This window comes from Callithrix jacchus, chromosome 1, assembly GCF_049354715.1.
Source record: "Callithrix jacchus isolate 240 chromosome 1, calJac240_pri, whole genome shotgun sequence".
In the NCBI taxonomy this organism is placed as follows: Eukaryota; Metazoa; Chordata; class Mammalia; order Primates; family Cebidae; genus Callithrix; species Callithrix jacchus.
The window spans coordinates 35,704,106-35,719,642 of NC_133502.1; the positions used below are offsets into that span (position 1 = coordinate 35,704,106).

Genomic DNA, 15,537 nt, shown 5'->3' on the forward strand with positions numbered 1-15,537 from the left:
ACAAAATTGGAAGTAAAGCACTGCTCAACAAATGCAAAACAACTGAAATCATAACAAACAGCCTCTCAGACCATAGTGCAATCAAGTTAGAACTCAGAATTCAGAAACCGACCCAGAACCGCACAGCTTCATGGAAACTGAACAACTGGCTCTTGAATGTTGACTGGGTAAACAATGAAATGAAGGCAGAAATAAAGAAGTTCTTCGAAACCAATGAGAACGAAGACACAACGTGCCAGAACCTCTGGGACACATTTAAAGCAGTCTCTAGAGGAAAGTATATAGCAATAAGTGCCCATATGAGGAGAATGGAGAGGTCCAAAATTGACACCCTATCGTCAAAATTGAAAGAGCTAGAGGAGCAAGATCAAAAAAACTCAAAACCCAGCAGAAGACAAGAAATAACTCAGATCAGAGCTGAGCTGAAGGAGACTGAGACACGAAAAACCCTTCAAAAAATCAATAAATCCAAGAGCTGGTTTTTTGAAAAGATCAACAAAATAGACAGACCACTAGCCAGATTGAATAAAAAGAAAAGAGAGAACAACCAAATAGATGCAATAAAAAATGATAAAGGGGAAATCACCAGAGATTCCACAGAAATTCAAACCATCATCAGAGAATATTACAAACAACTCTATGCGCATAAACTAGTAAACCAGGAAGAAATGGATAAATTCCTGGACTCCTGTGTCCTCCCAAGCCTAAACCAGGAGGAAGCTGAAACTATGAATAGACCAATAACAAGGTCTGAAGTTGAGGCAGCAATTAAGAGCCTACCACAAAAAAAAAGCCCAGGTCCAGATGGGTTCACAGCTGAATTCTACCAGACACACAAGGAGGAGCTGGTACCATTCCTTCTAAAACTATTTCAAACAATCCAAAAAGAGGGAATCCTTCCCAAATCATTTTATGAGACCAACATCATTCTGATACCAAAACCCGGCAGAGACCCAACAAGAAAAGAAAACTTCAGGCCAATATCCATGATGAACATAGATGCAAAAATCTTCAATAAAATATTGGCAAGCCGATTGCAACAGCAAATCAAAAAACTTATTCATCATGATCAAGTAGGATTCATCCCGGGGATGCAAGGCTGGTTCAACATACGCAAGTCTGTCAACGTAATTCACCACATAAACAGAACCAAAAACAAAAACCACATGATTATCTCAATTGATGCAGAGAAGGCATTTGACAAAATTCAACAGCCCTTTATGCTAAAAACCCTCAATAAACTCGGTATCGATGGAACGTATCTCAAAGTAATAAAAGCTATTTATGACAAACCAACAGCCAATATCATACTGAATGGGCAAAAACTGGAAGCATTCCCTTTGAAATCTGGCACTAGACAAGGATGCCCTCTTTCACCACTCCTATTCAATATAGTACTGGAAGTTCTAGCCAGAGCAATCAGGCAAGAAAAAGAAATAAAGGGTATTCAAATAGGAAAGGTGGAAGCCAAATTGTCTGTATTTGCAGACGACATGATAGTATACCTAGAAGACCCCATTGCCTCAGCCCAAAAACTCCTGAAACTGATAAGCAACTTCAGCAAAGTCTCACGATATAAAATCAATGTGCAAAAATCACAAGCATTCGTCTACACCAATAACAGACTTAAAGAAAGCCAAATCAAGAACGAACTGCCATTCGCAATTGCTACAAAAAGAATAAAATACCTTGGAATACAACTCACAAGGAACGTAAGAGACCTCTTCAAGGAGAACTACAAACCACTGCTCAATGAAATCAGAGAGGACACAAACAGATGGAGAAACATTCCATGTTCATGGTTAGGAAGAATTAATATCGTGAAAATGGCTATACTGCCCAAAGTAATTTACAGAATCAACGCTATCCCATCAAGCTACCATTGACTTTCTTCACAGAACTGGAAAAAACCACCATGAACTTCATATGGAACCAAAAAAGAACCCGCATAGCCAAGTCAATTCTAAGCAAAAAGAACACAGCGGGGGGCATCACACTACCAGATTTCAAACTATACTACAAGGCTACAGTAATCAAAACAGCATGGTACTGGTACCAAAACAGAGATATAGACCAATGGAACAAAACAGAGGCACCGGAGGCAACACAACATACATACAACTATACAATCTTTGATAAACCTGACAAAAACAAGCAATGGGGAAAGGATTCCATGTTTAACAAATGGTGTTGGGAAAACTGGCTAGCCATGTGCATAAAGCAGAAACTGGACCCCTTCCTGACACCTTACACTAAAATTAACTCCAGATGGATTAAAGACTTAAACATAAGACCTGGCACCATAAAATCCCTAGAAGGAAATCTAGGCAAAACTATCCAGGACATAGGAGTAGGCAAGGACTTCATGAACAAAACACCAAGAGCATTGGCAACAAAAGCCAAAATAGACAAATGGGACCTAATGAAACTCCACAGCTTCTGCACGGCAAAAGAAACAGTCACTAGAGTGGATCGGCAACCAACAGAATGGGAAAAAATTTTCGCAGTCTACCCATCTGACAAAGGGCTGATATCCAGAATTTACAAACAACTCAAGCAGATTTACAGGAAAAAAACAAACAAGCCCATTCAAAAGTGGGCAAAGGATATGAACAGATACTTTACGAAAGAAGACATATATGAGGCCAACAATCATATGAAAAAATGCTCATCGTCACTGGTCATCAGAGAGATGCGAATCAAAACCACATTGAGATACCATCTCACGCCAGTTAGAATGGCGATCATTAAAAAATCTGGAGACAACAGATGCTGGAGAGGATGTGGAGAAAAAGGAACACTTTTACACTGTTGGTGGGAGTGTAAATTAGTTCAACCATTGTGGAAGACAGTGTGGCGATTCCTCAAGGCCTTAGAAATAGAAATTCCATTTGACCCAGCAATCCCATTACTGGGTATATATCCAAAAGAGTATAAATCGTTCTACTATAAGGACACATGTACACGAATGTTCATTGCAGCACTGTTTACAATAGCAAAGACCTGGAATCAACCCAAATGCCCATTGATAATAGACTGGATTGGAAAAATGTGGCACATATACACCATGGAATATTATGCAGCAATCAGAAATGATGAGTTCGTGTCGTTTGTAGGGACATGGATGAATCTGGAAAACATCATCCTCAGCAAACTGACACAAGAACAGAAAATGAAACACCGCATATTCTCACTCATAGGTGGGTGATGAAAAATGAGAACACATGGACACAGAAAGGGGAGTACTAAACACTGGGGTCTATTGGGGGGAAAAGGGGAGGGCCAGTGGGAGGGGGAGGTGGGGAGGGATAGCCTGGGGAGAAATGCCAAATGTGGGTGAAGGGGAGAAGAAAAGCAAAGCACACTGCCATGTGTGTACCTACGCAACTGTCTTGCATGCTCTGCTCATGTACCCCAAAACCTATAATCCAATAAAAAATTAAAAAAAAAAAAAAAAAAAAGACTTAAACATAAGACCTGGCACCATAAAAACCCTAGAAGGAAATCTAGGCAAAACTATACAGGACATAGGAGTAGGCAAGGACTTCATGAACAAAACACCAAAAGCATTGGCAACAAAAGCCAAAATAGATAAATGGGACCTAATCAAACTCCACAGCTTCTGCACGGCAAAAGAAACAGTCACTAGAGTGGATCGGCAACCAACAGAATGGGAAAAAATTTTCCCAGTCTACCCATCTGACAAAGGGCTGATATCCAGAATTTAAAAGAACTCAAACAGATTTACAGGAAAAAAACAAGCCCATTCAAAAGTGGGCAAAGGATATGAACAGATACTTTACGAAAGAAGACATATATGAGGCCAACAATCATATGAAAAAATGCTCATCGTCACTGGTCATCAGAGAGATGCGAATCAAAACCACATTGAGATACCATCTCACGCCAGTTAGAATGGCGATCATTAAAAAATCTGGAGACAACAGATGCTGGAGAGGATGTGGAGAAAAAGGAACACTTTTACACTGTTGGTGGGAGTGTAAATTAGTTCAACCATTGTGGAAGACAGTGTGGCGATTCCTCAAGGCCTTAGAAATAGAAATTCCATTTGACCCAGCAATCCCATTACTGGGAATATATCCAAAAGTCTGTATATCGTTCTACTATAAGGACACATGTACACGAATGTTCATTGCAGCACTGTTTACAATAGCAAAGACCTGGAATCAACCCAAATGCCCATTGATAATAGACTGGATTGGAACAATGTGGCACATATACACCATGGAATATTATGCAGCAATCAGAAATGATGAGTTTGTGTCGTTTGTAGGGACATGGATGAATCTGGAGAACATCATCCTCAGCAAACTGACACAAGGACAGAAAATGAAACACCGCATATTCTCACTCATAGGTGGGTGATGAAAAATGAGAACACATGGACACAGAAAGGGGAGTACTAAACACTGGGGTCTATTGGGGGGAAAAGGGGAGGGCCAGTGGGAGGGGGAGGTGGGGAGGGATAGCCTGGGGAGAAATGCCAAATGTGGGTGAAGGGGAGAAGAAAAGCAAAGCACACTGCCATGTGTGTACCTACGCAACTGTCTTGCATGCTCTGCTCATGTACCCCAAAACCTAAAATCCAATAAAAAATTTAAAAAAAAAAAAAAAAGAGGGACTACACTCACATAACTTTTATTACAGTATATTGCCCTAACTGTTCTAGTTTATTATTTGTTGTTAATCTCCTACTGTGCCTAATTTAAACATTAAATTTCATCATAATTATGTAAATAGGAAAAACACAGTATGGGCCGGGCACAGTGGCTCATGCCTGTAATCCCAGCATTTTGGGAGGCCGAGGTGGGCGGATCACCTGAGGTCAGGAGTTCGAGACCAGCCTGACCAACATGGTGAAAAGCCATCTCGACTAAAAATACAAAATTAGCTTGGTGTGATGGTACATGCCTATAATCCCAGCTACTCAGGAGACTGAGTGAGGAGAATCACTCGAACCCAGTAGGTGAAGGCTGCAGTGAGCCAAGATAGCACCATTACACTCTGGCCTGGGCAAGAAGAATAAAGCTCCATTTCAAAAAAAGAAACAGAGTATGTATAGAAAAATCACAGTATTTATAGGGTTTAGTGCTAGCTGTAGTTCTAGGCATCCACTGGGGTTCTGAGAATACATCTCCCTTGGATAAGGGGTCCTACTATAATTTTTAAATCGGGTACCAAAAAGAAGACTCCAAGGTTTCTGGCCTATGTAATCCATTTATTGAAACAGAGGAGAGACTGTAGGAGACGGTTTGGGGCTATCGGGATGAGAAAGTATGCAGTTCTGAGTTTTAAAAGTTAATCTACAAGTTCTTTAAAACTCCTCTCACCAAGAAGTAGAGATCAATTCCTCTCCTCTTGAATAAGGACTAAACGTAGTGACTCATTTCTAACAACCAAATATAGCAAAAGTGGCAGTATCGTAACAGGTGATATACCTTCCATCTGACTTTCTCTCAGAATGTTTGTTCTTGCAACCCAGCCAACACTCTACTGAGGAAGTGTATGCCACAACAAGAAGCCACATATAACTGTCTTGGCCAGTAGCCCCAGCTGTGGTCCTAGCTGAAGCCAGTGTAAACCACCCAAAATGTGAAAAAGGAAGCTTTTGAGATAATTCAAACCCCAATCACCATCAGACAACAATTACATAAGACTCCAGGAGAGAATAGCATAGTTGAGCCCAGACCACTCCCAGAACCGTAAGAATTAAAAGTAATAAATGATTGCTATTTTACTCTATCACATTTGGGGTGGTTTGTTACACAGCAATAGCAACGGTAGTCACAACAAAAGGATCACAATTTCACTCTTAGAATTATTAATAGCATCTTCCATTACTCAGATATAAACATCATTGGGAAAACAACTTATTCTCTTTCTTAAAGATTCAAATCAAATAAATTTTTTTTAAATGTAAGGTAGCAAAGTCATATTATTTAAATTGTAAAAACCTGTAAAATAATGAATTATTATTTAGCATGTAATAAATTTTAACAGCCATCAAACCAGCTATTAAATCTTATAGCAAAAGACAAAATGGTTGGATATCAACATAAAAACTGTGCATGAAACTGAGCAATGAGCAAGCATATTCATCAAATAAACTTTTTTTTTTGAGATGGAATCTGACTCTGTCACCCAGACTGGAGTGCAGTAGCACAATCTCAGCTCATTGCAACCTCCACTTTCCTGCGTTCAAGCGATTCTCCTGCCTCAGCCTCCCAAGTAGCTGGGACTACAGGCATGTGCCACCATGCCCGGCTAATTTTTTGTAGTTTTAGTAACAATTGGGTTTCACCATGTTAGCCACAATGGTGGTGATCTCCTGACCTCATGATCGCCCACCTCAACCTCCCAAAGCGTTACAATTACAGGCATGAGCCACCGCACCCGGCCCAAATAAACATTTTATGCAAATAAAAGGAGTAAGCATGTATTAATTTCATTAGTGAGGACACCACGAAAAAATAATTTTCAGTAACTACACAAAAAAAGTAAATGAATTTGGTAGGAGAAATACTGAGTTTATAGATTCCAGATGCAAAATGACAACCAGAGAAATTTGGCATTAATTCGAGAGCAGTAGATGACATTAATTACAGAATGATAAATTCTAGTGAAAAATGTTTTCTGTTAAAATGTTTTTGAATAACTGGTTTTTACAATGAAAACATTTCATAATGAGTATACAAAATATTTAGAGAAGTTATTTAGATTTAGAAATTACTAGACTAGAGCAGTTATCACATACAAAATTAAACAATCATCAAATTAGATAGTATACGAAATCACACTAGTATAAAAAATGATCCAACTGAATAATTTATCATTGCTGAGGAAATAAAAATTGTAGCCAGAAAAATAGATTAGTTCTTTAGACTGACCTGAATAAGATAACAGTAGCAAACATAAATTACTGCCTTGTGGTCAAGAATAATCATCATATGTATGGGATAACACCACCTACACCCTTCACCTACAGTTATACATACCACATTCTCACTCACACTCATCAGTATCTTGTTTTATGGCCATAAAGTATGTACACATAAATACATACACGCATATATATGTGTGTATACATTTGTATATTTATATGTACACACAGTATGTATACACATAAATATTCACGTGCATATATTTTTATAAGCCCGTTAACAGACTTAATACACAAAACCAAAATGTAAAAAAAAGAAAAAAAGAACTAATAAAAACATTACTAGCTGTTTGATACCTGAAGTTGTAGGTACTTCCACAGTAATACTACTATACGGTGGAGGGGAAGAGTCAGTTTCAAGTGCTGGTGCTGAAGAGGCAGACTGCACAATCTGTGGTGCTGGATTTGAAGTAGATGGCTGCTCTATGGCCAATGATTCTGAGTTATCCTCTTCATTAAGAAGCTAAGAAAACAAAAGAAAAAGAAAACACCAATGTATGTTACTTATTTTTTAAATTTTAAGCTGATTTTATCATTTCAAACACAGGATCACTTTTTGGCCAAACACAAAGTAAAACGGCATTTTTAGATAGTATACAAAATCACACAAGTATTTCAAAGTTTTTGAAAAACAATTTGTAAAGACGTAGTCATTAAGATCAGAATTTTCAGTTTCTTTACAATAAAGAGGGAAGTTCAAACTGTTAAGAATTCATAAAGAAAAAATTATTATTCAAAATAGATTCAAATTCATATGATCCTACAGTAGATATCAAGGGTCTACCACAACCCTTGGATAAGGGGACCTACTATAACTTTAAAATCAGGTACCAAAAGAAGACTCCACAGTTTCTGGCCTGGTGAAGCCATTTATTGAAACAGGAGAGACTGTACAAGGAGAAGGTCTGGTGCTATGGGGAAGAGGAAGTATGCAGTTGTGACAGTTGAGTTATTACATACTACAAAGAAAAGCAAAAATCCTAATAACATAGCCACAATACCATCTCTACTACATTTGAATTGAGAATAATTGGAAATGAAAGCTGAATTAATGAAACGGAATAAAACAGATAAACATTTTTAAAATGTGGAGCACTATAAGTAGGATTTCCCAAGTACAAAAAAAAAATTACTAAAGCAAGGCTGAGCACCGTGGCTCACACCTGTAATCCCAACACATTGGGAGGTCAAGGTGGGTGGATATTTGAGGCCAGGCATCTGAGGCCAGCCTGGCCAACATGGTGAAACCCTGTCTCTACTAAAAATATAAAAATTAGCCTATTGTGGTGGCACACACCTGTAATCCCAGCTATTTGGGTAGCTGAGGCAGGAGAATCTCTTGAACCCAGCGGGTGGAGGCTGCAGTGAACCAAGATTGTGTCACTACATCTAGCCTGGGCAACAGAGCAAGACTCCATCTCAAAAGCAAACAAACCAAAAAAAACATTACTAAAGCAAAATGAGTTGATGTGTATATAAAATTCTAGCAAATGTTCATCATTGCTAGAATTTACTGTTCTCAAAAAAGTTATTAAGAACGAATTCTTTAATCCCTTAACTCAATCTTCACAACAACCTAGGAGATCCTAGGAAACAGAGACTGTTATCACCAAAAAAAGAAAAACAGCAAACAAACAGGGAGTACAGAGACTAACTTGCCAAGCATCACAACAATAAGAAAGGGTAAAGTAAGGAATCAAAGCCAAGCAGCATAACTGAACACCTTTTACTTCATTTATGGTAACCTTCGAAATAGTCATTCTTCAGGAATTGGTAATAACTATATGCAGACAAACTAATGAGTCAAAGGCATCGATACTATAAAAAGTAATTCATCAAGAAGTACTTTGATCCTTAAATATATTTACCAAAAGGCCTTATTAAAAATTTTTAAGATAATTTTAAAACTGGAATATTGATTTCTAAAGAAATTACTAGTTTTCCATATTATTTAATTTTCATATTTTAATTTATTTGTTACTCTAAGAAATTCAATGTTAAAAATAATCCCCCAAATAAATTTTGTAATACAGGTAGTATACATACAAATTTGAATGTTATAATGTAGCAAAATGAACACAAACTTTGGAATTTAGGAAAAATAGGATTTAGACTGAGCACTGTGGCTCACACCTGTAATCCCAGCAGCACTTTGGGAGGCTGAGGCAGGAGGATTGCTTGAGCTCAGGGGTTCAAGACCAGCCTGGGCAATATGGTGAAACCCAATCTCTACCAAAAAAAAAAATACAAAAATTGGCCAGGCCTGGCATATGACTGTAGTCCCAGTTACTAAGGAGGCTGAGGTGGGAGAATCACATGCTTGAGCCTAGAAAAGGCTGCAGTGAGCTGTGATCACGCTACTGCACTCCAGCCTGGATGACAGAACAAGACATTGTCTAAAAAAAAAAAAGAATGAAAGAAAGAAAAGCATGTAAATTACTGCTCTACCTTCTAGGACCTCTGATAAAATCTTCTCCATGACTTAGTGTTCACCTATTAGCTCTGAATGCAGCCAAAATCCTCATAGGGTAGTAAAATAATATTTGAAAAGCATCTAATATAACAACCAACAACACAGAAGGATTTAACAAATACTATTCTCCCGCTTCTTCCCTTTTATTTGGTTTACTTTATTTCATCACCTCAAACAGAAATGATGTGCTACTCTCTAATAATCCAATCAGTAGTCACTCATCTCTAAAATAAATAAATAAATGCAAAGTAAAACAAGAGTTCAATTTACTATATTGCTTTTTCCACGTGTTGGTAAATGATCACACTAGCAAAACATTTTTGTAAGAGAGTAAATGTATTATAACTTAACGAAACTGTCATAAACATGTCTAAAACCAATTCTGAAGCTACTAAGACCACTCTTTCCACAAACATAAGATTTATATAATTAAATCAATTCACAGAAATTGAATTCTAAGACCAAATATTCACAAGTGAATTTTATGATTATGAGCCTTATGAAATTTATATTTACTTGTAGCACTTTTCCAAGCAGGCACTAAATGACTACCCTTTTGACTAGCAACACGTTGCACCTGGTATTAAAAAGCATCTCCCATGTTTTCCTACTACAAGATATCCAGGAGAATTCCTCACTTAATTATATTTAAGTGATAATATTTTAAGACCAAAAATGTTAGATGAGCAACATAAGGCAAATAAAACTACAGTACAGATATTTACTTGTTAACATCGCTGAAACAATTAATTATGAATGTGTCAAAAAGGGAAAACCACTTTTCCACATCTCTTATTAAAGCTGCAAATGTAGATACAGTGAGCTTTACAAATGAAAAACCTTGTATGCAAAACAGCACTCTTCCAGTTTCTTAACAAAAAAAAAACTCCTACCACATTGAACACATGTGCTCCCCAAAATGAAAACTTATTTTCAAAAACTGTCAAAATTTACTCAAATAACTACAGTGAAAGGAATAATTGCAAACACTTTTATATATAAGCTCCAAAATAAAGCTATAAAACATGCCTCAATTTATTTCAACTGCTCTACCTAACACCTATAGTTTTATTTTGACAAAATTATAATATCTGAATACTGCCATGCACCAACAGTAAAACCCAGTAACTCAGTCAACAACCTCTACCTACATAGCATGCAACTTTCAATTTACTTTAAATAAAATACTGTAATTTTAATATATTTGCCAGCAATAAAATTGCCTCTATGAATTAACCAACTTTGCCTTTTAAACAAATCCATTATTAGGGTTAAAATAAAATGTTTATCAAATTAGATAATTCCACTTGAGAATAATTTCTCTTAATCATGTTGTCCAATGGTTCTATTTGACAATCATTAACAATTACCAAACCGAAAAAAACGGGGGAGAAGGGAGGCAGAAGAGGGGATCTAAGTGTATACAATGATGCACTAGGCCCTGTGCCCCATTTATACACCACCTCAAAAGCTATCATTTATGAGCTTCCTGAAAAAATGTGGGCAATACAGCACATGAAAATTAAACTCTCTTTAATATATCAACCAGGGTGGTGAAAAGTTGCATGATGAATGAACTGCAATTTTTTTCTTTTCATCTAAAGAAAAAATAACCACAAAGCTGTCTTAAAAGTATTTGTAGCTAGTCTTTATAGATGTATACTGAGCATTTTTAATGCTAAACAAACTGTAAGCATTATAATTAACTCTAGCTGGAAATACAGCCTTCTAGGGTATAAAGATTGTTTCTTTTATTTTTATTGGCATGTATTCTATATAATAACCTTTCATACTATCTTAAGGTGATAAAACATAAATGTAATAACTGGATGTTTTGCTTTTGAGAAGCTAGAGTCCTCACTGAATGTTCCCTAAAAGTACCAAGAAAAGAATGTGTAGATGTGCTATCAAGTGTTGCTTGGCAAGCAGTGCACTGTATTAGAGCCTGGTGGGTCAGCTAGCAGTGTGGCTTTTTTTCATTTGTCTTCTCATTTCTGTTCTGTTTTAATTTGGATGTAGGTTGGACCTACAGGAAGAGAACTGCAATTTAAAAGAAATCATTTTTAAAGTTGTAAAAAAAAAAGTGATCTAAAAAGCTAATGAATTTATATACTATCATATTATTACTATATTTAGTATCAGAGGGCAGAGCCAGGAATAAGAATTGTTGCAATGAGATAAATTTTAGCTCAATAAAAAACATGGCTGGGTGTGGTGGCTTACACCTATAATCCCAATACTTTGGGAGGCCAAGATGGGAGGCTCGCTGGAGCCCAGGAATTCAAGACCTGCCTGGGCAACACAGGGAAACCCTGTCTCTACAAATAATAAGTAGCCCTAGCTACCTGGGAGGCTGAGGCAGGAGGATTACCTGAACCTGGCAGATGGAGACTGCAATGAGCAGTGTTCACACCACTGCACTCCACCCTGGGTGACAAAGTGACTCTGTCTCAAAAAAAAAAAAATTTTTTTTTTTTTACTATTGGAGCTGCCCATGGCACTAGATTTTTAGTGGGGCAACAAATACTTTCAAGCAGAGTTTGGATGATGATCTGGCAAGGCTGTGGAATAACCAGAATGAGCACACACCTGCTTTTCCCAAGATACTTCCACTTTATACTTGTTCCAGGGTCCCACCCAATTCATCACGTTCCAATGTTATAAAATTAAATAGTCAATCTACATATCATGAATCTCCTGTCCTCAGCAGAATATTAGAGTAGATGACAAAGGTTCCCTCTAAGATACTATAACCCTAAAAAAAAAAAAAAAAAAAAAAAAACCTAGAGTGATTTCTATCATTCTGTGTCATCTTATTTAACACCTGGTTTAGGGGGGGAAAAAAAGATTAGAGTTACAATAAAATCAAACAGCAGAGTGAAGCTACTCATTGATGTTACCCAAGAAGAAAGTGAGCTACTCATCTGTGCTCCTAGAAATTAACAGCAGATGATAAGAGATCTCTGCAGATAGCCTAAGTTTTCTAAACCAACAACTCAGAAGAAAGGGACCCATTAAATAGTCCTGCTACCATATGGAGCTAGATTTTCTACCAATAAAACTGACTTATGGCAGTCATTCTCATATACACACTCAATTTAGCAAATTATAATTTTCTTAAATTTAGGATTATTTTCCAAATGTTTTTCCCACTTTAGACACTTTCCTGCTAGAGGGAGCCAATATATGACAAAAATATGAACCATTAGGAAACAAATCTGTAAGCTGAAAATAAATATTAATGAAAAAAACTGCAAGTTAGTAAATCAAGTCTAATTTTCAGCTTCTTGTTTTGAAAACAAAGTGATGTGGTTTTAAATTTTATAATATAACACAGGTATATCGTCTGCTAGTAAAAACATTTCTTGTTAGTATGACAGAACATATCTACAGTTGTGTGCCACATAATAATGTTTAGTTCAACAATAAAACACATGTAAGATAGTAGTCTCACAAGATTATACTGTACTTTTACAGTACTTGTTCTATATTTATATATACAAATACTCACCATTGTGTTACAACTGCCTATAGTATTCAGTACAGTAACATGCTGTACAAGTTTATAGCCTAGGAACAACAGGTTATACCATACAGCCAAGGTGTTTACTAGGCTATACCATCTAGGTTTGTGAAATTACACTCTCTGCTGGTCACCCAATGACGAAATCACCTATTGCATTCTCAGAACATATCCCCATTGTTCAGCCACACACAACTGCATTTTATGGTCTACACAAAGACCACCACCAATCCAGATGCCCAATTTCTATTGAAAATGATATAATCTGGAATTGTAACCAAACAACTTTGAAGAACACAAATCAGAAACAGTATCATTTTTAAAAAATATCAGGAGGGGGGTAATTAAGGACACAAGAAGTGATGAAAGAATAGAAAGCAAAACTTATATTGTCATACTAGACTGTTTTTCTGAGCTCCAGACCTGTATATCCACTAACTAATCCATTTCTTTAAACAACGCTAAAAATAATCACATACAAAAAAGGAATCTGCATCTGTATATGTTCAATTATTTTCCTCCCAACCCTCACTGCTTAGCTAATTCCACATATTGTTCAGATTTCAGTTTAAAATCAACTTCTCAGGAAAGCCTTTCTTGTCTCCCAAAAGTATGTTAGAACTCTTTGATATAATCTTAACTAGGGTTAAGTTGTTCAGAGCACTTACCACAATAGAAATTTTATTTATGTAATCATTCATTTATAATCTTTTTCCCAGCTAAAGTAACAGCTCTCCAAAAGTAGAGGTTATGTCTGTCTTGCTGAACGCTGTGAAAATATTAAATAAAAGTAAGTCCCCAAAAGTACTCTGATTCAGCTTTGGTTAAAATAAAATATAATATAGGTCACCAGTCATAATAACATGAGATGGAAAGCCCTGAGAAAGAAAAACCTTGCTAACACAAGTATTTTGACATCTCTAACAGCTAGTTACTACTTTCCTTTGGATGTTGCCATTACTTCTAATGATAAAACTACAATTACTTTTGCACCAATGTAATAAATTAAAGGAGAGAAGCTGAAGACTATTAACTTCTCAAAGACCTTCAAGGAAAAAAGAAGATAAACGGGTGGGATAAAGATCTTATATAAATTTCTATTTTCAAAAGAACCACAACTCTGGTCAAATTCCTTTTCATATGTTAAAACTGAAACATAAATATAATACTAAATATCAAGATTCCCTCCTGGAATACAACACGCTCTATATGGCACATTCATTAGTTGCGTTCACACTTCTTTAATTAAAAGAGATACGCTTCTTGAAATCTTACAAAATATCAACAAAAACATACTCTCTTCAAAATTCTATATTACTCAGATCTTACCTACGGAAAAAAGTATTTACAAATCTGTCCTACAATTATGCCTTTTTACCAATAGGTCAATATGATCTGAACATACTAACAGCTTGCTGATCTCTAATCCTTAATGGAAGAAAAAAAAGAAGAGAAAAAAACATAAAGGAAAGAAAAACATCTGAGCATGCTGGGCTGGCACCTTCTCATGCTTTCTTTCCTCTAAGGTAGTCTGTCTTCCAGGACACTGCTCCCCACTGGGCTCCACTCACCCTCTCAGAGTCTTCTGATAATCCAACAATCTAGCTCCCATCAATTTAGCATGAAATGCCCCATATATGTCATAAATGTCTATATGTTTCATCATGGGATGATGTTCACCTCACTTTTTATAGTTTTATATCACAATATGTGTTAGACATATTTTAAATTTACAAGATGACATTTTTTTAAAGTCTGGCAACTAACAAGTTTGTGTCTCTCCATAGTACAATATCCTGATATTATCAAGGCATGGAACTTTTTGAGATGTATTTGCTGGTGACTATGCTGTGTCTTAGAGTAGACATGTGATTGTCTCCCTAAAATCCTTTCCATAACTCTTTCATTGTTAGTCCACAGTAATTTCTGTGGGAATAACCCACCCTACTCCAAGGCTAAACCCAACTACATTAATCAGGATACCCCTTTGGCATGGCAACTGGTTCCCAATCAGCACAGCTCTCCTCCTGGGCAGGATACCTGGGTCAAAGGTAGGGATAAGATAACCTAAAATGATCCAATTAGAGGAAAGACCATGGCACATTTTAATATTCATGTAAAGTAACAGAGCTGACTAATTTCCAAGACAAATATGGCTTCCATCAAATTATATTTTAATAAAATGACAACATAGAGGGATTCTAGTTTTTAAGATTTTCCTCCTTAAGTGGCTTGGAGATCATAATTTAGAAACCCAAATGGAGAACTACAACCACAGGACCAGCCAAAACTGGGCCTACTCTATCAATAACAAAATGTCAAGTACCTTTTCAGTAACAGAATCAGAGACTGCAAGTCATGTAGCCTGGGCATGTGCAATAGAAAAAGCTAGCTAGACTTCTAGCAATTCCCATTAACCAAAGCATTCTCCCCTCAGAACCAAGAATACTGGGATGCAACCAAAAAACAGGGGTTCATTGGCCAGGAAGATCTGAGGCTATAATCCACATCAGTATACCTTTCCACAAATGGTCAAATTGGAAGCTCTCCAATTAGACCCTGCCCAGCCAATATCCTTTT

The 15,537-nt window shown here is 36.7% G+C and overlaps 1 protein-coding gene across 1 annotated transcript in view; it reads right to left on the reverse strand.

Annotated features, from left to right (window-relative positions):
- Positions 1-15,537, reverse strand: part of NDFIP2 (Nedd4 family interacting protein 2) — an 88,597-nt gene that overhangs the window by 38,512 nt on the left and 34,548 nt on the right. Inside the window, exon 2 of the mRNA XM_003731919.6 lies at positions 7,259-7,424. Within this exon, the coding sequence (XP_003731967.2) occupies positions 7,259-7,424 (166 nt within the window). The remainder of the gene's footprint in view (positions 1-7,258; positions 7,425-15,537) is intronic.